Source organism: Falco naumanni, chromosome 2, assembly GCF_017639655.2.
Source record: "Falco naumanni isolate bFalNau1 chromosome 2, bFalNau1.pat, whole genome shotgun sequence".
Taxonomy (NCBI): domain Eukaryota; kingdom Metazoa; phylum Chordata; class Aves; order Falconiformes; family Falconidae; genus Falco; species Falco naumanni.
The window spans coordinates 2,173,035-2,194,491 of record NC_054055.1 but is presented as its reverse complement, the minus strand read 5'-3'; the positions used below and the strand labels follow the sequence as shown (position 1 = coordinate 2,194,491).

Here is a 21,457-nt window from a genome sequence, read left to right as displayed (position 1 = left end):
CTTTGCCTTCCAGGCAGTCAAAGTTAAAATCAGGTTTTTCTCTCCCACTGGGATGGGGTGAGGGAAAAAGCTGCAAGGCAGCTTGGAAAGTCTGAACATAAGCTTTATATGTATTTGCGCCGGCAGAACTCCTGAGAAAACAAATACCCCAGAGAGCTCGCCTCCTCTGCTGCTGCGCTCCAGCCCCACAACAGCAGACAGCACCCCAGCAGCAGCACTGCAAGCTCCACAGCAGCGCTGCCCCCTTTGAAAGTATTACCCAAGAGGCACATGAGGCATGAAAGAAAGTTGCTTTTCCAACTAATAAATAATTTTTTTTAAACAGAAAAAAAAAAATCCACTCTCTGATCCAGCTGAGCATTGCTCCAAGTTTCTGGGCCAACACAGGGAACAGAATCAGCAGGCGGGAGCCAGGAGCCCCCCAGCAGCACTACCAGCCCAAACAAATGCCCATCCAGCCCTGCTCCTCTTCTACACGAGGCCACAGTCTGATGCCAAAAAGACAATTTCTCCAGCTCTCACGAGTGGTGATTCCTCGAGAAGAGTTTCGTTCCTAAACAAAGTAAAGGCTGTGCAAGCCACTGAAGCTTCCAATCAAGCTGGTAAAGAACGCTATTTCCTGGCAGAGTTTTCCAAGTATTCTCAGAACTGTTCTTCCTCCCTTGCCCAGCCCAAAACTGCTACTCACACGTGCAACTTCTAACTCAGTGAAAGTGCATACCTAGAAAGAATTAACTACAGCTAAAGCAAAAGGCACAGTAGCAAAGTCCTGAAGACAAAGACTCCTTTAAAAAGCATTTAATCGTAAAGCAAGAAAAGCATAGCAGGTCACTGCATTTCATTAACTCCTACAGGTCTGTGGGAAAGATGGGGTTGTAAGAGTTACTGCAGGGTTGCTGCGCTCTGACAAGCTGGGTCATGTACCTCCTCGAGGCTTCGATCCAGGGCAGGTCGCAGGAGGACTCAGAGGTTTCCAGCATGCTAATACAGGGGATGAAATCCTGCAGCAGTCCTTCTTCCACACCACCAGGAGGTTAATGAACATCAGAGAGAGACAGATCAACAGTATCTCAATTAGCTGCTTGTATCTCAACACCACCAATTTTATGCTGACCTCCTGACTTCAACTGGTAAGACTTTTTCTAAGGGCAACTCATAAAAGCATCTTACTTGCTGCGATGGATGAAATCAAAGGCTCTGGCAAAAGAACAGAAGGCAAATGTGAATTTTTGGCATCATGCTAGGTGACGTAAACATCAGCACTGTGAAATAAATGCACTAACATAATGTTTCATTAACTAAGCAACTAGCAACAATAATATTTAAATTGGTAGATAAAGAAGTAACCATCCGTTTGCCTTCCCATTTTGCAAGATTACTGCATTGAGCTTTCAAAAGACACCAAGACCACAACCTGTTCATATGTCAAAAGATTTCACTGCAAGTTCAAAGTCCAAAACCGATCACTTTCCAAGCTAGAGGTTTTGCAGCCAGGGATTAACTTTCAATAAACCCCTGCATCTTAGCTTGACAAGTATAGGAGTTCTCAGCTGCAGTGCTTGGACACAGCATCCTCATCCAGAAAGTAAAAAATTTTTTGTGCCCCCTATAAAATTAATCACTAGTTAAAAGCTTCTGGTTATAGCTCTCCATCACACTTACTTTGTTAAACATTGATGTTGCTCTTCTGTGTAGCTTAGACTCTTTGTGCTACAGGCAAACATAATAATCTGAGCATGTGCTTTCGGGTTTCGTTTTGATACCATCAAAAGCATTTTTTGGTAATATTTTTATAATTTGTGTTCTGATAACACAACGAACCACCCCCCACTGGCTGGGGTGAGAGAATCCTGTGTGTTAAACACCACTCGAACAAGAGCAAAGAGAACTCCAGAAATCTTGTGACTAGGGAATCAAGAGAGGGAAGCAAAAGGCAGGCACAGGCAGAATGGCAAAGGGAAGAGGAGCTTTTGTGCCTTGGCAAAGGTCAATGCCAAACCCTTCCCTGAGCCACTGCTCCCCCAGGGGGTCCAGCCCCTCATCAGCCCCCTGGGCACACATCACCCAGAAAATGGGTCACTCTCGCTACCCAGAGCCCATTTTTTAGCTGCTGCAGAAAAGAGAGAGAGACAGGGAAAATCCATACCAGGATCCCTAATCTGTCTAAATGATGCCAGAACAGGGACCAAAACAGGACCCCAAACCACCTCCAGCACAGGCAGAGCATGGCAGATACAGCCCTGCATCCCAAAGGATCTCAGACCACAGAAAGCAATCTCAATATACAACAAAGTAAGGCTCAGGAGGATGTATACTTCTATGATTTCCGTATTATTGTACGGAGACAGAATAGGTATGAATCCAGCAAAGCAGACAGCTAAAGATGAAAAGTATCACCGTTAAGGGAACCAGGAATGAATCCCAGTCATCCAAATCCCAGCCCCTTCACAGTCAGTTTTCCTTGGATTTCCTACAAGCACACCTGAAGCCCAACCTGAAGGTTCCCAGCATAAGCATCAGCAATGACATTTCCCTGTCCACCCGCGGCTGGTCTGCACAGAAGGTAAATCAAGCAAAAAATTAGAAACAACCTCATTGGTAACAACGCAATTTAATGAAAAACAGGCTATCGAGCAAGCCTACTGTTTTCATTGAAATAAAATTTAAAAACATTTGACCAAAACAGCTGACAACACACATAAAACTTATGTAAAACATTTGACATAACCCCAGATGACGTTCTGATATGGACTACTGCCAGCAGAAAAACCAACAAAACTTGCATTCAATAGGTTAGGCTTAGGCAACTGACAGATTACAGCAAGTAACTGCAAAGAAGGGGAAAAAACCTACCACCTGAAAGTAGTATTTGTAATCATGGCCAGGAGGAGCCTCCCTTGCCCCTTTTAGAGGGGGTGTGTGTGTGAAAGATCCCAGGGCTGGAAGCTGCAGCTAGACAAATTCATGCTAAAAATAACCGTCAGCGGGTGAAAACAATAACGGCAGGGTGACTGTCAACACATCCTGCGCGGCGGCGGGGGGACCGACCGCCTTCTTCATGACACTGTGTTTTTCTGAAACATGTGCTTTAGCACAAAAATAGGCTGCTGGGAGATTCAGGAGGTCAAGCACCTTTTGGGATCCACACTGCTCTGAGGCTCGGACCGTGGGACTGGCTGCCCTTGGCTCTAAAACATGCACCACCTCCGTCTTGCTTTCTATGCCTTGAGAAACAGCTCCTGTGCTTTTGAGCACAACCAAACTTATATAGGCAGGAAAAGATTAAAGATCAAGCACTCACTAGCAACGCTTGTCTTGGAACAAGTCAAAGCCAGGAGAAAATCTGATTTTTCCTGGAGTTCAGTCCCCAACTCCATGCAGATTTTCCTCCATGGATAAAACTACTCATTTCAAACCCTTACCTAAAAAACAAACAAACAAACAAACTTAGGAATCAGAAACATATACTAAACCTTGATAAAGTATGTTGATGCATCCCTCAAGTGTGCACAGGAATCTAAGCAACCCAGACGAACAAGCCAACACTGCTAAAATTCATGCTTCTGCTCTTCTGCAAACAACAGTTCCCCACGTCGCCTGAAAAATTTCAGTGTTCCAGGGAAAAGTGACCGGTGCTGTCAAAATGGTTTATCATGAAAATCATGGCATGTCCAAAAAAAAAAAAAAAAAGACAACAAACAAACCAAAAAACAACCCAAACTCCACAAATCTCACATCAAAAAGAACCCTTTCACTTCCAAAATCTGTCAGAAATGAACACTTTCACTTTCAGAAATCCATCCAACACCTACCTCTGCTTCACAGTAAGAGCCTGTGCTACAATAGATGTGTGCAGACAGCACAATCCTCATTTTTTGCTTGCAGGGAACACACAAGAGAAAGCATCATGTGCTGTCTGGGGATATTCGCTGCACTTAACTGCAAGCAACAGCTCTCAAAGCTAAAAAGCAAATGGCCAAGTGATCTCAGAGGATGCACTGACTTTAAGCTGTGCTAGCAGAGAGCAGCGAGCACCATCAAACTTCCCAGCTACCCCAGCAAGGGACACGCTGCAGTTACAGTGCAAACTAGCTGCATTTGGAGTGAACAAATCCCTTCCTGACTGCGTTCACCTGAACATTTTGGGTTTCAACCTGTAAGCCGCTATTCCTCTGCAAGGTGCCACGTGCCTCTCTGCAGGTTTTTAAACCCAGAAGTAACTAGAACATACCAGTTGTGAAAAATACCTCTTCTGCAGGAAAAGCCCACCTGTAGCACCTACATTTATTAGAGACCAGGTCTCTGGACGGCTCCCTGCCTGCTCTGCCTCTGCTCAAGAGAGAAGAGTAAGTCAGCAGCTGAATCACCAGGACTGCCACACTTCTGCAGGGCCTCCAAAAATAACTCATCTGGAAATTCCTTGGAGGCATAAACCTTGCTTCAGAAGGACTGCAGAGATCCAGATTCCTTAATGGAGCAGACTGGATGTGAACTGGCCCAAGGATTTAGGATCACGTATAAAAGAATGTAGAAAGCAACTTGTTACAGAACAGCTAGCATGCGGTCAGTATTAAGAAAAAAAAGTTAACTCGCATAAATCATCACGTCGCCCAGATGAAACAATCTGCCTGCCCAGGAATCAGACACCGAGTTCCCGATCGTTTGCCTGATACCAAGGTTCCAGGGACGTGCCTTGTTCTCACCAACCAGCTCTGTACACAAAGCCAAAAATGCCTTCTTAACAACACTGCTGCAGCAACTTTCATCTGTACTAACCTGAACGTCCACACCCGTACCTTCCACTCCAACCAAAAACCCTCCACGAGCTTTGGTCCCGGGGTCCTTGCCAACATATCAGCCTGAAAAGCTCTGTGAGGCAGCAGCCCTGCACCCACGCAGGGTCAAACACGGCACCTCCCCACTGCAATCAGGATTCAGAGATGCTCACCACCTTTTTCTACTGCACTGAACCGGCACGTTATCCCACCTGGAAGCCTGCAAGCAGACAGGACCCTCCAGAGCCGATCCAGGCTGCGGATGATGGCAGTGGAGGTCCGGATCCATTCAGATGCTGACAAGCTCTACTTGCTGCCGAGCAGAAAGTCGTGCTTAGATGGGCTGGCCTGCACCCAGGCCAGCAGCGCTTCAGCTTCGGCAGTTTTCCCCTTCAGAAACCAATTCATTTCTTCACCTGCAATGCTCACTGCACACAGCTCACTGAGGTTTTTTCATAGCATCATTGAATGGTTCAGGTTGGAAGGCAGCTTAAAGACCATCCAATTCCAACCCCCCCTGCCAGGGGCAGGGCCACCTTTCACCAGCCCAGGCTGCTCCCAGCCCCGTCCAGCCTGGCCTTCCTTTGCATGTCAGAACTCCATGCTGCTGCAAGGAAAAGGCAAGGAGCTGAGGATTTCTGTTTCCCTACCGACAATTAAAAGCACGTTTCGTGAGCAGGCTCCCAGCTCTGACCTCAGGGACTCTCACAAGGACACAGAGCAGCCACCAGTGCCCACGGTGGTCTCACCGACTTCTGGCCCTCTGCCTGGGCTGGCTCTGGCAGCAGCGTGCCACCAAAGCCTGGCTTCTGGGGGGGAAACCCATGCAAGCCCAGAGGGGCGTGGGCTTCTCCTTTTTTGCCGGAATGTTGGCTTTTGGGGCAAAGGGGAGGGAAATAAGGGGGAAAACAAAATAGCTGCCTTTTGCTACCTCTGCCTTTCACGGTCTAGAGGTGGGCTGCGCAGCCCCCCGAGCAGGGCGAGGGCAGAGGGCCGGCCGGGGCCGTGCCAGGGTTACACGAGCCTTGGGATCCCCCAGCCCCAGACCACTGCCTGCCCGCCCCTCTGGGAATAGCCTTAAAAAATTTAAAAAGTAAAAAACTACGCACTGGCATTTTCTGAACACACGGACTCACGATCCAAAACTCCCTGCAAAACACTCCCATTAGCGAATAGCTGGAGTCCATTACAAAAATAAACACGGATTATTTTTGGTCCTTCGACCCTTGCCCGGAGCGCTGCGGGTTTCCGAACCAGAGCAGCAGCCGCGGCAGCTTTTGCCCAAGAAACCCAGGAACAGCCTGAAAAACCGGGGCCGGCTCGTCACGCAGTGCCCGGGCTGGCCGCCCCTCCGCAGGGAAACCTGCCCGGAGGCCCCGGGGGCTGCGGGGCACAGCGCGCCGCCGGCCCGGCTCCACAGGGGACCCGGCTCCACAGGGGGCCCGGCACCGCGGCGGCGGCCCCGGGAGCCGCCGGGCAGCGGAGGTGAGGGGTAGCCCCACCGGCTGGTCTCACCTGCGATGGCGGTCTCGTCCAGGTGGGAGCCGGGGGGCCGCTCCCCCCGGCCCTGCTGCAGGAGGAAGCCGCACAGCACCCACACGGCCACTCCCGATCGTAAATCCATTTCCGCGTCTGCCTCGCCGCTTCCCCCGCCGCTGTCAGCTCCTCCTCGGCATCGGCCCCCGCCGCCGCCGCTGCCGGGCCCGCCCGCTTCACCTCAGCCCCGCCGGACCCCACCGCCTAGGCGGGAGCGGGCTGCGCGCTCCGGGGCTGCGGCCGTCACCAGCTGCGGGAGGGACTGCGGGTTATTCTTCGGTGTTCCCGCCTAAGCGCGGCTTCCCGCTGCCCCGGGACGGGCAGCTGGCACCGGCACCGGCGACTGCACCAGCCCCCGCCCGCCCCCGGAAACAGCAGCACCCCCTCCCCCCCCCGCAGTAGTCTCTCAAGGGAGAGCCCACCCCCCCGCGCAGCAGTGGGCTCTCCCGGGACAACCCTACGCCCGCTCCTCAGCAGTGGGCTCTCCCGGGAGAGCCCTGTGTGTGTGTGTGTGTGTGTGCGTGTGTCCAGCAGCGGGCTCTCCCGGGCTAAGCCTACCTTCCCTCAACCTCCCCCGGTCCGCTCCTTCCTCCCTCAGCTGCGGCCTCTGCCGGGACACCCCCCTCCGCCGCGATCTCTCTTGGGCCAGCCCCGCTCCCCCCCCCCCCCCCGCCCCCCAGCGGTGGTCTCTCCCAGGCTCCGCGCGCCCCGCTGCGCACCGGGCCCTGCCGCCGCCGCACGCACGGTGACAGGGGGCGGAGCTAACCGCCGCCGTGGGAGGCCCTCCGCGGGGCGGGGCCGCCCCGCTGCAAGACCAATCAGGGGCGGGCAGGTAGCCACGCCCCCCGCTTCCTCCCCCTCCCTCCCCACCTCCTCCGGACTCCGCGCGCCCGCCGCTGAGCCGCAGCGGCCTCTGGCGGGCGCAGCGGGGAACGCCCAGGCTGGGCGAGGGCCCGTGGCGCGGCGAGGAAGCTAAGCAGGGACAGCTGCGAGTAATGCCTGTATGGGTGACCTTACTGGCTGCAGCCTGCCTCCAGCCCCGGGGAAGGCTCGTCAGAGCATCCCAGATGTCAGAGCATCCTGGCTCGTCAGAGCATCCCGTCTTGCTGGAGCACCCCGACACATCAGAGCACCCCAGGTCGTCGGAACACCCTGGCCCACTGGAACACCCCACCTCATCGAAGAACCCAGCTCACCAGAGCATCCCAGGTTGCTGGAGCACCCTGACACATCGGAGCACCCCAGCCTATCAGGACAGAGCATTTTGATGCCTGAGCGTAGTCACTCGCGGCCGGGCCCGGGATTCCACACTGAGAGCCCTTGAGAACTGCAACACCCCGCTGGGGCCACTTGCTCCTGGCGGCATTGCCGCTCACTGGCGCTGGACCACTGCCATCAGTGCCACTGGGGCCCACAGCCACCAGCGCTCAGAGTCCCCAGCCTGTGGTGGGGGACTGGAAGGTCGCGGGCTGAGGTTTCACATGTCCTTTTCCCTTGGCACCAGACCTAGAAGTGAAGCTCCCTGCAGAGATTGGATCTGGCCCCAAAACAGCTCTGCAGCCACCACCCTGGAAGCAAAATCCCATCCTGCTCCTGCCCCACTGCCCCGAGGGGTGTCAGCCCTGGCCCTGGATCAGGCACCTGCCAGCCGGGCAGTGTCCAGCGCCACCACCCCGGGATGAGTGATGAGAGCACCGGGATGCAGGACAAGGGGACTGGCATGCAGGATGCATGACAGAGGGACTAGGATGCAGCATGCAGGGTGTGGGGACTGGGATGCAGGACACGGGGATGGGATGCAGGATGCAGGACAGGGGGACCAGGATGCAGGATGCAGGGCAGGGAGACTGGGATGCAGCAGGGGGGGACCAGTATGCAGGGCTGGTGCTGCAAGGGGAGCCGCAGCACCGGTGGGTGCTGGGGATGGAACACAGGCCTGGCCACGGAGGTGAGTGGGCAGTGCCAGGCAGGGGGGTCCCAGGCAGGTCCCAGCCCTGTTTCTCTGTGCTGGCATGGAAAAAGATCCCAGGTGTGGGCAGGGGGTCCCTCAGGAGCCCCTGGGGCTGTGACACACCCTGGGATGAGCACGGTGACAGGTACACTTGCCCCTCAAAGAACAGCCTCACCTCCATCCCTGGGCAGCCATGTCTCCCCCGTGAGACCCCTCCCAGCCCCAGGCTGGGCACCCAGGCCCCTCATGGGCTGCGGGTGCTGCCTTGGGTGCTGCGGGGGGACCTGGCCCTTGCGGGGACCCTTACAGCACCTGGGTCTCCTCTGGCCCTGACCCAGCAGGAGCAGGCTGCCCTAAGGGGGGCTCTGCCCCTGCAGCAGCCCTGGCACCCTGCCATTCACCCTCTGGGGCAGCAGGTCCCCCCCCTCCCCTCACCCGGTCACATCTTTCCCCACCCAGACCCGAGGGCAGGGGCCGCCATCCCTCCCATGTCCCTAGGCAGCCTCGATGGCCGGTGTGGGCTCCCCACCTCAGCCCCCCATGCACCCCTGCCTCTGCCTTGAGGTGTCCCAGAGCTCCTGGGCCCCGGGGCTGGCAGTGGGCTACCCCAGCCTGTCCCTGTCCTCATCCCTGTCCCCTAGCCGAGCCCTGTCCCCAGCCTGGTCCTGGGGGGACAGGCACAGCTCCAGCCCTGGGAGCCAGACCCCCGCCTGCTGCAGCGCGGCCCGGGGCCAGGGCACTGGGGGGTGGGGGGTGGGGGGTGGGCAAACCCCAGCTGAGGGTCCTGCCCCAGACCTGCTGCGGCCTCCAAGTCCCCCAGCCCCACAGCTGGGATGGGGATTGGGGGGTCCCACAGTGTGGGATGGGAATGGGGATGGGGGTCCTTCAGCCTGGGATGGGGGAGGGGAGGCCCTGCAGCCCGGGATGGGGATGTGATTGGGATGGGATGGGGATAGGGGGTCCCGCAGGCCAGGATGGGGATGGGATGGGATGGGGATGGGATGGGATGGGATGGGATGGGATGGGATGGGATGGGATGGGATGGGATGGGATGGGATGGGATGGAATAGAGGGTCCTGCAACCTGGGATGGGGAAGGAGGGGTCCCACAGCCTGGGATGGGATTGGGATGGAATGGGGGGTCCTGCAGCTCGGGATCGGGATGGGATGGGTTGGGGGATCCTGCAGCCCAGGATGGGGATGGGATGGGGATGGGATGGGATGGGATGGGATGGGATGGGATGGGATGGGATGGGATGGGATGGGATGGGATGGACAGGACGGGACTGGATGGGATGGGATGGGATGGGATGGGGGGTCCTACAGCCCGGGATGGGCATGGGATGGGTTGGGGGATCCCACAGCCTGGGATGGGATGGGATGGGATGGGGTGGGATGGGATGGGATGGGATGGGATGGGATGGGATGGGGTGGGATGGGATGGGATGGGATGGGATGGGATGGGATGGGATGGGATGGGATGGGATGGGATGGGATGGGATGGGATGGGATGGGATGGGATGGGATGGGATGGGATGGGATGGGATGGGATGGGATGGGATGGGGGTCCTGCAGCCTGGGATGGGGAAGGGGGAGCCCTGCAGTCTGTGTTGGGGATGCAGAGTCCCACAGCCTGGGATGGGATTGGGATGGAATGGGGGTTTCTGCAGGCTGGAATGGGGATGGGGGCAGGTCCTGCAGCCCGGGATGGGATGGGGGGCCGGGGTGTAGCGAGGCGCCAGGCCGGGTCGCGGGGTGATGCCAGGGGGTGCTGGGGGCTGCGCTGCCCCGGGACCCCTCAGCCAGGGCACGTCCCACGGGAAGGCCCCGGGCCCCGGGCAGCCCGAGGAAGGAAGCGGCGGGGCGGGCGGGACCGGGTGCGGCCCAGGGAAGTTTCTCCGCGGGACCGCCCGGGGCGGCGGGAGGCGGCCGCTGACTTACTCCTCCTCCTCCTCCTCCTCCTCCTCCTCCTCCTCCTGCTGCCGCCGCCGCCGCCGCCGCTCCGGCCCCGCGCCCGCCGCCGCGCCATGCCCCGGGGTGAGTGCGGGGCCGGGGGGGGGCCGGGTCCCGCCGCTGGGCGGGGGGCTGCCGGAAAGGGACGGGGGACCCGCTGCCGGGGGTCTCGGCGGGTCCCGGGCCCGGGGCGGGGCGGCGGGAGGAGTTGCCCGCCGGGGCCAGGACGGGGACACCGGGAGCCGCCCGGGGCGGGCCGGGGGCTAACGGGGCTCAGGGACAGCGCAGTACCGGGGGCGCTGGCCCGGAGCCCGGGAGCGGGACCGGCAGCTGGCGGGACACGGCGGGGGCCAGAACCGGCTCGGCCCGGTCCCTCGGCGGGGCCGCTGCACCCCCTGCACCCCCCGCCACCGCACCCGCATCATCCACCGCAGCCGCTGCACTCACCGCCGCTGCACCCCCCTGCCACGCACCCCGCGCCGTGCAGCGGTCACGCTGCCCGCACTGCACACGCTGCACCGCTCACTGCACGCAAGGGCACTGCCCGCCGTGCCGGGCGCTGCACGGGCTGCGCTGCACGCCAGAGGGCACTGCCCTGCCCCTGCACTGCATCCTCTGCCCCCTGCCCTGCACTGCGTCCTCTGCCCCCTGCCCTGCACTGCATCCTCTGCCCCCTGCCCTGCACTGCGTCCTCTGCCCCCTGCCCTGCACTGCATCCTCTGCCCCCTGCCCTGCACTGCGTCCTCTGCCCTGCGCCCTGCACTGCATCCTCTGCCCTGCGCCCTGCACTGCGTCCTCTGCCTCCTGCCCTGCACTGCATCCTCTGCCCTGCGCCCTGCACTGCGTCCTCTGCCTCCTGCCCTGCACTGCATTCTCTGCCCTGCGCCCTGCACTGCATCCTCTGCCTCCTGCCCTGCACTGCATCCTCTGCCCTGTGCCCCCTGCACTGCATCCTCTGCCCCCTGCCCTGCACTGCATCCTCTGCCCCCTGCCCTGCACTGCATCCTCTGCCCCCTGTGCCCCCTGCACTGCATCCTCTGCCCTGTGCCCCCTGCACTGCATCCTCTGCCCCCTGCCCTGCACTGCGTCCTCTGCCCCCTGCCCTGCACTGCGTCCTCTGCCCCCTGCCCTGCACTGCATCCTCTGCCCCCTGTGCCCCCTGCACTGCATCCTCTGCCCTGTGCCCCCTGCACTGCATCCTCTGCCCCCTGCCCTGCACTGCATCCTCTGCCCCCTGTGCCCCCTGCACTGCATCCTCTGCCCCCTGCCCTGCACTGCATCCTCTGCCCCCTGTGCCCCCTGCACTGCATCCTCTGCCCCCTGCCCTGCACTGCATCCTCTGCCCCCTGTGCCCCCTGCACTGCACTCTGCGCCTGCTGCACTGCATCCTCTGCCCCCTGCACGGCGCTGCCCTGCACGCTGTGCCCACTGCACTGCTCCCTGCACCTGCTGCACACTGAGCACTCCACTGCAACACCCAGTGCATGCACTGCAGGGTTCTGCACCGCACACTGCACCCACTGAGAGGGACAACACCTCACGCCATGGGGCACTGTACACATGCTGCACCACACATCATTGCAGTCACACACACACTGCACCCACTGCAACACCCATGAACAGCACCGCACTGCACACACCTTGCAACATAGCCGTTAACTGCATATGCTGCACGTTACATGCTGCAGTGCTCATTGCAACACTGCACACACTGCAACACGTGTGTCACTTGCTGACACCGCAACAGAGTGCAACATGCTGCAACAGACGTGCTGCAACAGGCGTTCAGCAGATGCAGCACAGGCACTGTAATGCACACTGCATCCCTGCCACTGTTGAGCCCACTGCACGCCGCAGTGCACACTGCAGTGCTCACACCACTGTGCTTTCACATGCTGTGGCGTGTTGGGAGGTGTGGGGGTGGCACAGCACAGCGCGGTCGGCTTGACTGTGTGACAGGGCTGTCCCTAGGGTGGGTGTCTGGCTGTGGTGGGTGGTTCTTGTGGGGCCACCCCAGGCCCCCCGGCTGGGTGGATGGTGAGTCTATGCTGTGGCCCTGCAACTCCCCTTTTGTGAAACTTGCCAGAGCTTGGGGAGAGGCTCTGGGGAGCCCTGTCCTCTCCTCCCAGTGTGGGGCCATGGAGGGATGTGCTGGGGGGCAACAGAAGGCTGCACTGTGCTGTTGGTCGAACACCAGTTCCTGATTCTGCTTGTGCCACCTCTCAGTGCCGTCCCGCTGCCAGCTTGCTGCAGAATGGGGGCACCCGTGGGTCCCTGAGTGCCTGGGGGAGAATGCCCCCCCTGGGAGTGGCACAGTGTGGCCATGGCTCTGAGGGTGGGCACATGGTCTGGGCTCCTGCTGGGCTCGCTTCTCTTTTCTTGGTGGAAGGAGAAGCTTCCGAAGTGCCAGTGGTGGCATGTGGGGACATTGTTCAGCCCCCACCACCTGGGCTGAGCTGTCGTGGGTGTTTTGGCTGGAGTGGGCAGCGGGGTTGGTGCTGGGACCACAGGGCGCAGGTAGCTGGAACATCCGTGGGTGCAGGTATGTTTCTGGTGATGCTGGTAGACGCCCAAGGCTGGCACACCTCATGGCAGCAGTGATGCTGACCAGCGGGTGTAGGTGTGGTGTGTGCCCTGCATGGGCTGGGAGCAGGGGCTGGGTATCCCGTGCCTGGGGCTTTGGCGTGACCGTAGCATCGGGAGGTGCCGAAGTGGCCTGGTGCTGGCATGCTCAACACACTGCCTTGCCTGCACCTTCGCCCTAGGTGTGAGCAGTGCCAGGCTGTTTTCTCACCCCGAGGCCATGGAATGTGGCCTTGCCTGGCTGACCCCATCCCTCCATCTCCATCAGTCCCAGGATCCACCCAATGCAGGCAACTGTATCTGACCGAGAGCAGCCCTGGCCAATGCTGGCCTCAGCCCACTGCTGGGTGGGGGAGGGGGTTTGCTGGCCAGGGCTGGCCCTGGTTCAGGGGCTGCTTGTGCACCACAGGGGAGTCTGGAGCCGACTCCGGGCCCCCAGTGCTGCTGGCTTTGGCAGTGCCTTGAGCAGGAGGCCAAGGGTAGGGAGCAGCTGTGGCTGTGCTGAGAGGCAGACTGGGACCCAGTGTTGGAGCTCTCCAGCCCGGGAGGGAAATAAAATGAGGAAATTAGTCACGACGAGCCTGCAGCTGGAAAATGAGGGAAATCAAAACCCTTCGACTCAGCATGGAAGTTATTTTAGCTACGATGACAGGACCGTGGGACAGAACTGGGGTTACCGGTGGCAGTGCACCTTGGGGCACATCCCACAGAGTGGGGACCCCATCTCGGCCACACCAGCACTGGGTTCCCACGGTGGCTGTGGCAGAAACCACCCCCACCCTGCTCCTGCTGCGGTGCTGGGCCGGCACGCTTTGCTCCACGGTGTCCCCACTTGGTATTTATAGATTTTATTAGTTTCCTCTTTCTGCCTGCTGAACCAGTGACAGCGCTGGGTGGGGGGCGGCTGCGCTGTGCTGCTCCCTCTGCAGAGCAGGGTTGACCGTGGCTGCTGATCCGCAGCCCCGCGTTGGCCCGGGCAAGTCCGTGATGGACCTGCTGCCTGGCCACGAGCATGGGCGGTGACATGCTGGCTGCAGGCTCCGTTCCCTGGTGCGCGGTGTGGGGTGCACAAGGTTCGGTGCATGGTATGGGGTGCAGTCTGGGCTGCACAGCGTGTGGCGTGTGATGCACAGCGCACCGTCAGTGGTTTGTGGTGCAGGGTGTAGGGCGCAGGCTGTGCAGCACGCTTCAGTTTGGTGGGGTCAGGTTTGGGTGCCACCAGGCTGGGGCTGGCCAGGCCAGCAGCAGGAGAGGGGCCCGTGGGGGTGGCTGCTCCGCTCCCCTGGTGGAAAAACCCAGCAGGGGTATGCCCTGGCTGCGAGTGATGGTGAGCGGGTTTTGCTTCCCTTTTCTGCTGAAGAAGAGATGAGTCGTTTTTCCCGTCCCCGGCTGGTGGCAATGGAGGGGTGGGGAGGTTGTGGGTGCATCACCCACAGCCTTGCTCACCCACCCGTGCCCTCCCTCCAGCACCCCAAATCCTGGGCGAACACCCCAGCAGTGCGGAGGGTGGCTGGGGTCCTGCTGGGGTGGGGGGTGCTGGGCCCTGGGGCTGGGCATCATGCAGACCCCCAGTGCTTTGACTCTTCCTCTTCCTCCTCTGGTTCCCCTCCTATGGGGCCAGGGTGCAGGGCTGGGAAGGGGCAGGTGCCTCCGGTGCCACACACAGGCTGTGCCCCATACCAGCTGTGCCCCCCAGCCCCACAAGGCCACCCAGCATCTCTAGGAGGGCCAGAAGGGGTTAAAGGTGCTGTTGGCTATGGACTTCCCAGGAGAACAGAGCTGGCCTTGTGCAGGCAGTGGTGCTGGCAGCAGGCGAGGCAGGCAGCACACCAGGGCCGGGGGTTGCACCCACCCAGTGTCCTCAGGCAGTGGCTGGGCTGCCCAGGGTCCATGGGCTGCAGGACCCTCGAGTGGCCTGGTGTCGGGATGCTACGAGGACCATGGGTGACCTCCAGTCTCTGCCCAGTGCTGCCCCAGCCCTATCCTGGCTGGGGGGTCCTGGCTGCCATTTGGCATGGCTCCCGCCTCCCCTCCTGTCACCTTATGGTGGGGGGCTGGGGCCCATGTGGCTGCGGGTTAGGGACAAAAGTGGCCCCTGCGACACCCCTCATTCCCCCCCAGGCAGGTGAGGGAGGGCTGGGGCTTTGGCTGGGGCTGCAGGGGCGGGTTGGGAGAGTGACTGGGGGGCAGAGCCCCAGGGGCTGGGGCTAGAAGCATCCATGTGGCGAAGGGGCAGCTCTGAGGGGTCCAGAGCTGAAGCCCTCCTGCCACCCTTGTCCTCCTCCCTGGCACCCAAAGCGGGGCTCAGGGCTTTGGCTGCTGCAGGGGCTCTTATCTGCACTAGCCCCCCTCCCCAGTGAGCAGTTAGCCCTGGGCATGCAGGCACACAGCCATACCTTGCTGTGCCACTGGCCCCGGCCCCACACCCAGGGTCAGCAGTGCCCACGGTACCAGTGACGGTGAGAGCAAAAAGGGTCCTGCGCGAGCACCCGGCTCCCACCACGGCCCCTCCACAGGCTGCATGTGCGCCCACGTTTGCTGCTTGCCGGTGGCAAACCTTGGGCCACGCTGGGGTTTCACAGCCCCAGGGGCCCTGAGTCACAGAGAAGTGGTCCGCTGCCCACCGCCTGCTGCTTCCTCCTCCTTTCCTCTGTTTCCCTGTAGCAGCGATGCTCTCATGAGCACGAGCATTTCCACTTGCACGCCGTCCCCTTAGCAGCCCTGCTGACTCAGCCTGCGCCTTCCTCAGGATGGGGATGGGTGCCAGCTGGGTGCCAGCTCATCCCGGGGTGCCAGTGGCCCCACGGCCGGTTTGTGGGTGTGGGGTTTGAGCTCGGCGTGACCAGCACGTGCCATGTCCCACTGTGGGGCTGTCGCAGGGCCGTGGCTGGTCAGGGCCCTCCCTGCTCCCTGAGGGATGGGGAGCTGCAGTCAGGAGAGGCACCACTTTGCCCCTGTGCCCTGGGAGAGCCACTCCTTGCACCCCACTTCTGGCTGTGGCGGCTTCCCCGGGTCCCCCGCCAGGGCCGGTCCCTGCCGGTCTGTTCTGCTGCCAACATTGTCCTTCGGCTCTGGTGGTTCTTCCCACCCACATTCTTCCCCTGGGTATTAGTAGACAGTGATGGGCTCTGGTCACATCCCCCCTGGCTGCTCCACCGATGGGGCATCCCCAGGACCCCAGTACTCCCTGGGGTGCCCTGGTGGCTTCTTGGGGCAGCAGACTGCCCCCACACTCCACTGACCTGGGGTCTGGGGCTGCTGTGGGACCCCTCTCACTCCCACCCAGCTGACTGGGTGACCCTGGCTGGCACTCAGAACCCACTGTCCCAGCCTGAGGGGATCCCCTGGTGTCACGCCACAGCCAGCCAGTCCTGGCAGCCAGGGGACCTCCGCCTGGGGGGCAGCAGGGACCCTCTGTTGAGCCCCCCACGTGCTGCAGAGTGGCTGCGCAGATTGCAAATAGCTATGAGGACCATGGTGTGCCCGTGGGGACACCAGTGACCTTGGGGTGCCTGTGGACCATGGGGACAGCAGGAGCCTGGGAGTGCCAGGGGGCTGTGTGCCTTGTTGGGGGCTTATGGGGCACCCTCAGGTGCTGTGATGCCTCAGGCTGGCTCCTGCTCTGGGGTGTCGCCCCTCATCCCCCCGGGGCCCCTCCACCTCCCTGCCTTCCCCATCTATTGCATCCCACATGCCCTCGTACCCCCAAGCCGGGTCGCGCCTCAGTGATGTCCCTGCAGCGGGGATGCTGCACCCACTGGTCACAGCTCCTGCATCCCACCGTTTGGGTGGTTTTAAACCCACCGCACGCTCCCTGTGTCTAGCTGAGCGCGGTGCTGCTCGGCGCACCTCCCGCTCCTGGAGGGGAATATACAGTTTTGCAAAGGAAACCAAAGGCTGGAATTTAGAAATAACCTTTTGGGTTGGCTTTTTTTTTGTTTCTCTTTGGTTGGCTAGTTGGTTTTTTTCCACAAAGCAAAGCCTGGTTTGGGTTTATTTCGGCTGGGGAGTGGCTGGCTCCAGCTCCTGGCAACCACATGCCTGCCGGCCTTTGGCTTAGGAAAAGAAGGGAATTTAAATCTAAAATACGAACCAAAATGGTTTTCCAGGAAAACTCTTATTTTTGCCGTCTCTTCTTCAACCTGATCTTATCAGAAAAGGAAAAAAATAATCTGCTGCAGTGCTGCCAGCTGCCCCGGAGGGGCTGAGGGAGAGCAGGGCAAGTGGGGTGCCCGTGCCCCCTGAGCCTCACAGATGACAGGGGAGAAAAAGGTTGAAACCAGGTCAAATAGGTCCCAACTAGGTCAGATAGGTCCAAATGGGGTCAGATCAGTCCCAACAGAGTCCCAACCAGCTCAGCCAGGTCCCTGCCATGGCACAATGGGGGCGCAGCCTGCTCCAGGCTCTGCCCCGGGGTACCCCCTCAGCCCCAGGGACCCTGGGCAAAGGGACAGGGTGGCTGCAGGACAGAAGGGGCACGGGGGCTATGGGGTGCCACATCCCCTGGCCCCACTGCATCAGTGTGGTCCCACCAGTCTCACTGGTCCCCAGCGGTGGGGGGCAAGCAGGGTGGCCAGGGCTGGGCATTGGCACAGGGCTGTCTTGGGCATGATGGGGCTGGGGGTGACAGCTGAGGGTGGGCAATGACCCAGCGGCATCACTGGATGAGAAATGAGGGTGCGTTGGGCATTACAGGCAGTTAGTACTTTGTCTGAGTTGGGCGGCCCCCACAGGCAGGCAGGACCCCCGGGGGGGGCCAAGGCACTGGGGTGTCCCCAGGGGTTCCCTCCCCAGCACTGCCTGCTCCCCTGTGTCCCCTCCCCTGGTGTTGCATGGTGATGGCACGAGGCGGCAGGGTGGCATTACAGCCCCTGGGGAGGGTACCTATCCCTGGAGACGTTCTGCACAGCCAGGGCAGGAGCTCAGTCTCCCGTCACCCTCATCTGGTTCCTTCTGCTCTCCCACCCCCACCCCCCCTGCTCCCGCTCCCCCTGCTTCTGCGCCCACTGCCCTGGTGCACCTCCTCCCACTACCCTGCTCCTGCTCCTGCTCCTGCTCCTGCTCCCACCCTCTGCCCTTTCTCCCACCACCCCAGCCTCCCGCGGCGGCTCCAAGCCCCACAGACCCTGGTGGGGGGGGGGTCCCACTGCCTGCTCTGCCTGTACTGTCACTGAGTCCCCCAGGCTCTGCCCCGCCCCGCCCCCCGTCTGGTGCGAGGAAACCCTTCAGGCTGCGTTTGTTACCAAAGCAGGGAGAAAATCGAGGCCGAAGGCTGTGGGAGCAGACCCGGCGCTGCCGCGGCCGGCCGGCTTCCTGCTGCGGGCAGGCGCTGCCTGCGGGGGGGCTGCCTGCCATGGCCCTGCCGCACCCCGGTGCAACGGCTCGGCTCACAGGCAGAAGAGTTGGGGATGCCCCCAGCCATCGCCGTGGAAGCATTTTGCAGTGGGGAAACTGAGGCAGGGCACTGCAGGGTGGCTTCGGCAGCGTTCGGGCCAGGGCCCTTCCCACTTGTCCTGCCTGTACCCGGGGATGCGGCGGTGCAGGCAGGGAGCCAGGCAGGGCGGGGGTCACGGCGCACCCGGCCCCGCCACGGGCAGGAAGCCGGGTGTCAGGCCGGGAAGAGGAAGAGCGACTTCCCCATCCGAGGGGGCAGGGTCCGGTGCGGTGGGAGCTCGGGACGGGGGACACGGCCCCTTCACCCTTCCCCAGCCATGCTGCCCCCCCCCCCCCTGCAGCCCCAGGGGCTCTGGGGAAGGGGGTCCCCGGCCAACCCAGGGCTCTGGGCAGATGTGGCTTCCCTGGGCCCCCCCACCCTGGCACCTCCGTTCCCTCCCCATCACTGCGGCACGTGTGTCCGCTGCCCCAGCCAAGGTAACCCTCCCACTGTGATACATCCTGTCGGGCGGCAGCTTTTCCCGGTGGGGAGAGAGGCTGCTGGCCCCACGGGTGGGCACCCTCCTGCCCCGGCACTGCGCAGTGCCCCCGCACCTCAGCTGGGCTGGGCTCAGCAGCACCCAGCTCCAGCCTGCAGCAGGAAGGGGAGCAGGATGCAGCCCTTAATGGCATTTGCAGAGGGAACCTGAGGAAAGCAAACAGGGAAACATGCGCTGGGCTCAAGGATAAACACAGCTGCCGGAGCGGACGTCAGTGCCGGGGGCCACAGCAGCAGCTGCTCTTGCACCCAGCCATGGCACCAGCACAGCCTCTGCCCCACCGGTGCCAGCACCAGGCTGCTCAGCGTGTGCAGCACCAGGGCTGGGGCGCATGGCAGCAGTCCACCCACCCCCACAGCCCAGATCTGTCCCTGGCCTCGTGCCCTGCTGCCTTCCATCCTGTACCCGGCTGGAGGCATGGCACAGCATGGCATAGCACAGGGTGCTGCAGCAGCCTGGCTGTCCCGGTAGCACCATCCTGGGGACAATGCGGTCCCCATGCAGGCCAGCTGCAGTGGCACATGCATTTGCCCTGGGTCAGGGGATGTGGTTCCCCCTCAGGGTGTCTCTGGGCTGCTGGGGGGATGTGCTTGTCTAGAAAGCTTGCCTGGGCTGCGGGCTGGAGGGTGAACCGAGTGTGACCCGTCCCTCTGCACCCTCCATGGCAGGCCATGGTGACCCCAGCCTGGCACGCCTCCTGACCCTCTCTCCTCCCCACAGGCTGCTGAAGGGGGACACGAGGGTCACCAAGCTGCAGGGATGCAGAGCATCAAGTGCGTGGTGGTGGGTGACGGGGCGGTGGGGAAGACCTGCCTGCTCATCTGCTACACCACCAACGCCTTCCCCAAGGAGTATATCCCCACCGTCTTCGACAACTACAGCGCCCAGAACACGGTGGATGGCAGGACTATTAACTTAAACCTGTGGGACACGGCAGGCCAGGAGGAGTACGACCGCCTCCGGACGCTTTCCTACCCCCAGACCAACGTCTTCATCATCTGCTTCTCCATCGCCAGCCCACCCTCCTACGAGAACGTCAAGCACAAGTGGTACCCAGAGGTGTGCCACCACTGCCCCAGCGTGCCCATCCTCCTCGTTGGCACCAAGAAGGATCTGAGAAACAACCCTGAGACCATGAAGCGGCTCAAGGAGCAGAACCAGGCACCCATCACCACCCAGCAAGGCATCAGCCTCTCCAAGCAGATCCGTGCCGTCAAGTACCTGGAGTGCTCGGCGCTCAACCAGGAGGGCATCAAGGATGTCTTCACAGAGGCAGTGAGGGCCGTGCTCAACCCTGTCCCGGCCAAGCCCAAGAAGCCCTGCATCCTCTTGTGATGGGGCTGCTGGTGACCAGTGAGAGACAATGCTGCCTTTGCCCTGGCCCTGCTGCGCCCCGAGACACTGCTCGGTGCTGCCAGCTCCCCCTGCCTGCTCCGGTGCCTCTCCGAGCCTCGCTGTCCCCCCCAGGGATGGTGGGACTGGGGCTTGCCAGCCTGAAGCCACCAGCTTTAATAATACAGACCTTGTTTGCACTAACTGGCCACCCTGGGGGCAGCGTGGCTCCCACAGCCCTGCGGGACCCCCACCCCGGCCCTGGCTGTCAGTGTTTGCTTTTGGTGATGCCTCTCCAGTCCCGGCACAGAGCAAGGGGATGCCTGGGGTAGCCGAAGCCCTGTCCTGCCTTGAGCACCCCACAGGGACCTGTCACCTCCACCTTGAGCACCCCATGGGGACCTGCCAGCCCCGTCCCCTGGCACCAGCACAGCTGTGGGGTGCATGGGGGGAGGCCCTCACCCCTCTGTGCCAGCCCCGGTTCTTGGCCACCTCTGAGCATCCTGCTGCCCTGGTGCTGGCACTGCCCCATCCCACTGCAGGGTGCTGGCAGCTGCGCCAGGAGGTGTCCCGGGGGGGTGTTTGGGGTAAGCTCAGCCTGGCGCAGCATCACCAACTCCCTGGGGCCAGCGCTGGGGAAGTCCAGTCCTGGCAAGAGTGGAGCCGGTGCTGCTGACAAATGCTGCCAGAGGAGCGTGTTCCCATGCTGGCCACCACTGGGGCTCTGGAGGGTAGCGGGACTCACCTGCAACCAGCTGCTCCCCGAGTTGCTTCTCCTCAAATAAAGAGACCTGCCCAGGCTCTCAGTGTCCTGTGCTCTCCTGCGCGCACCCACCTTTCCTGGGCATGAGGAACCCCCTGCGATCACCCCAGGGGGGACATGGGTGCCCCTGTCCCGAGCTAGGTCAGGACCACTCACCCTACCAGGGCCAAGCTAAGGGTGCTCACGGCAGCGCTGCTGCCTGCTGGGGGTCTCTGCCCAGGGAAGCCCGGGGTGCCCCTGCCATCGCCAGCCATGGCCTCTGGCCACCCCCATGCCTGCTTAGGGTCAGCACCGAGCTCCCTTGCAGGGGGCTTGGGGACATTGCACTGGGTGGAAATGGGGACATTGCAGGGGTGGGCATAGGGGGCTGCGGGAGCAAAGCCCTCTCCCCGGGAGAGCCCCGGCTCTGGCTCTGCCCTGTCCTGCCCCACTCTGGAGCCAGAGCCACACGTCCCTCTGCCCAGGGTGTCCTGGGAGACCCCGAGTCCTGTGGCCGAGTGCTGAGGATGATGATGGCAGCAGCCCCAGCTGCTCGGCTGCACTTGCCACCCCCTCGCCACCCCCCACGGGCTGCTGGCACGTGCTGGCGGCGGCTGGACCCGACGAGGCCCGGCAGGGCCCCCGCTGCCGCG

The 21,457-nt window shown here is 61.3% G+C and overlaps 2 protein-coding genes and 1 long non-coding RNA gene across 14 annotated transcripts in view; 1 reads left to right on the top strand and 2 right to left on the bottom strand.

Annotated features, from left to right (window-relative positions):
- STIM1 (stromal interaction molecule 1) overlaps positions 1-7,083 on the bottom strand; it is a 114,099-nt gene extending 107,016 nt beyond the window's left edge. For 9 of the 11 annotated variants that reach the window (XR_005826171.1, XM_040582585.1, XM_040582586.1 and 6 more), the window contains exon 1: positions 6,291-6,662. Coding sequence is in view for 10 of the 11 variants with exons in the window: in XM_040582585.1 (XP_040438519.1) it covers positions 6,291-6,399 (109 nt within the window). In the remaining variant the exon portion in view is untranslated. Of the gene's footprint in view, positions 1-6,290; positions 6,663-6,869; positions 6,938-7,030 lie in introns of those variants that run through there. The other 2 variants (XM_040582583.1, XM_040582582.1) reach the window with 2 other exon arrangements.
- Positions 784-6,269, bottom strand: LOC121082920. Its single transcript, XR_005826173.1, has 2 exons — positions 3,474-6,269; positions 784-1,197 (listed from the first exon to the last, which is right to left on the bottom strand). It is a non-coding gene; the product is annotated as an uncharacterized LOC121082920 (long non-coding RNA).
- Positions 7,084-10,253: 3,170 nt separating the features above from the next.
- RHOG (ras homolog family member G) lies at positions 10,254-20,863 on the top strand. 2 transcript variants are annotated; one of them, XM_040582611.1, is made up of 2 exons: positions 10,254-10,298; positions 19,451-20,863. In XM_040582611.1, exon 2 carries the CDS (start codon positions 19,490-19,492, stop codon positions 20,063-20,065), a length of 576 nt encoding a protein of 191 aa, XP_040438545.1. In that variant the 5' UTR covers positions 10,254-10,298; positions 19,451-19,489; the 3' UTR covers positions 20,066-20,863. The 2 variants fall into 2 exon arrangements, with proteins under 2 accessions (XP_040438545.1, XP_040438546.1); XM_040582612.1 differs by lacking the exon at positions 10,254-10,298 and adding an exon at positions 13,470-13,632.
- Positions 20,864-21,457: the final 594 nt, after the last annotated feature.

Coding starts and splice junctions, on each gene's coding strand:
- RHOG (XM_040582611.1), top strand. CDS start 19,490: ATGCAGAGCATCAAGTGCGTGGTGGTGGGTGACGGGGCGGTGGGGAAG.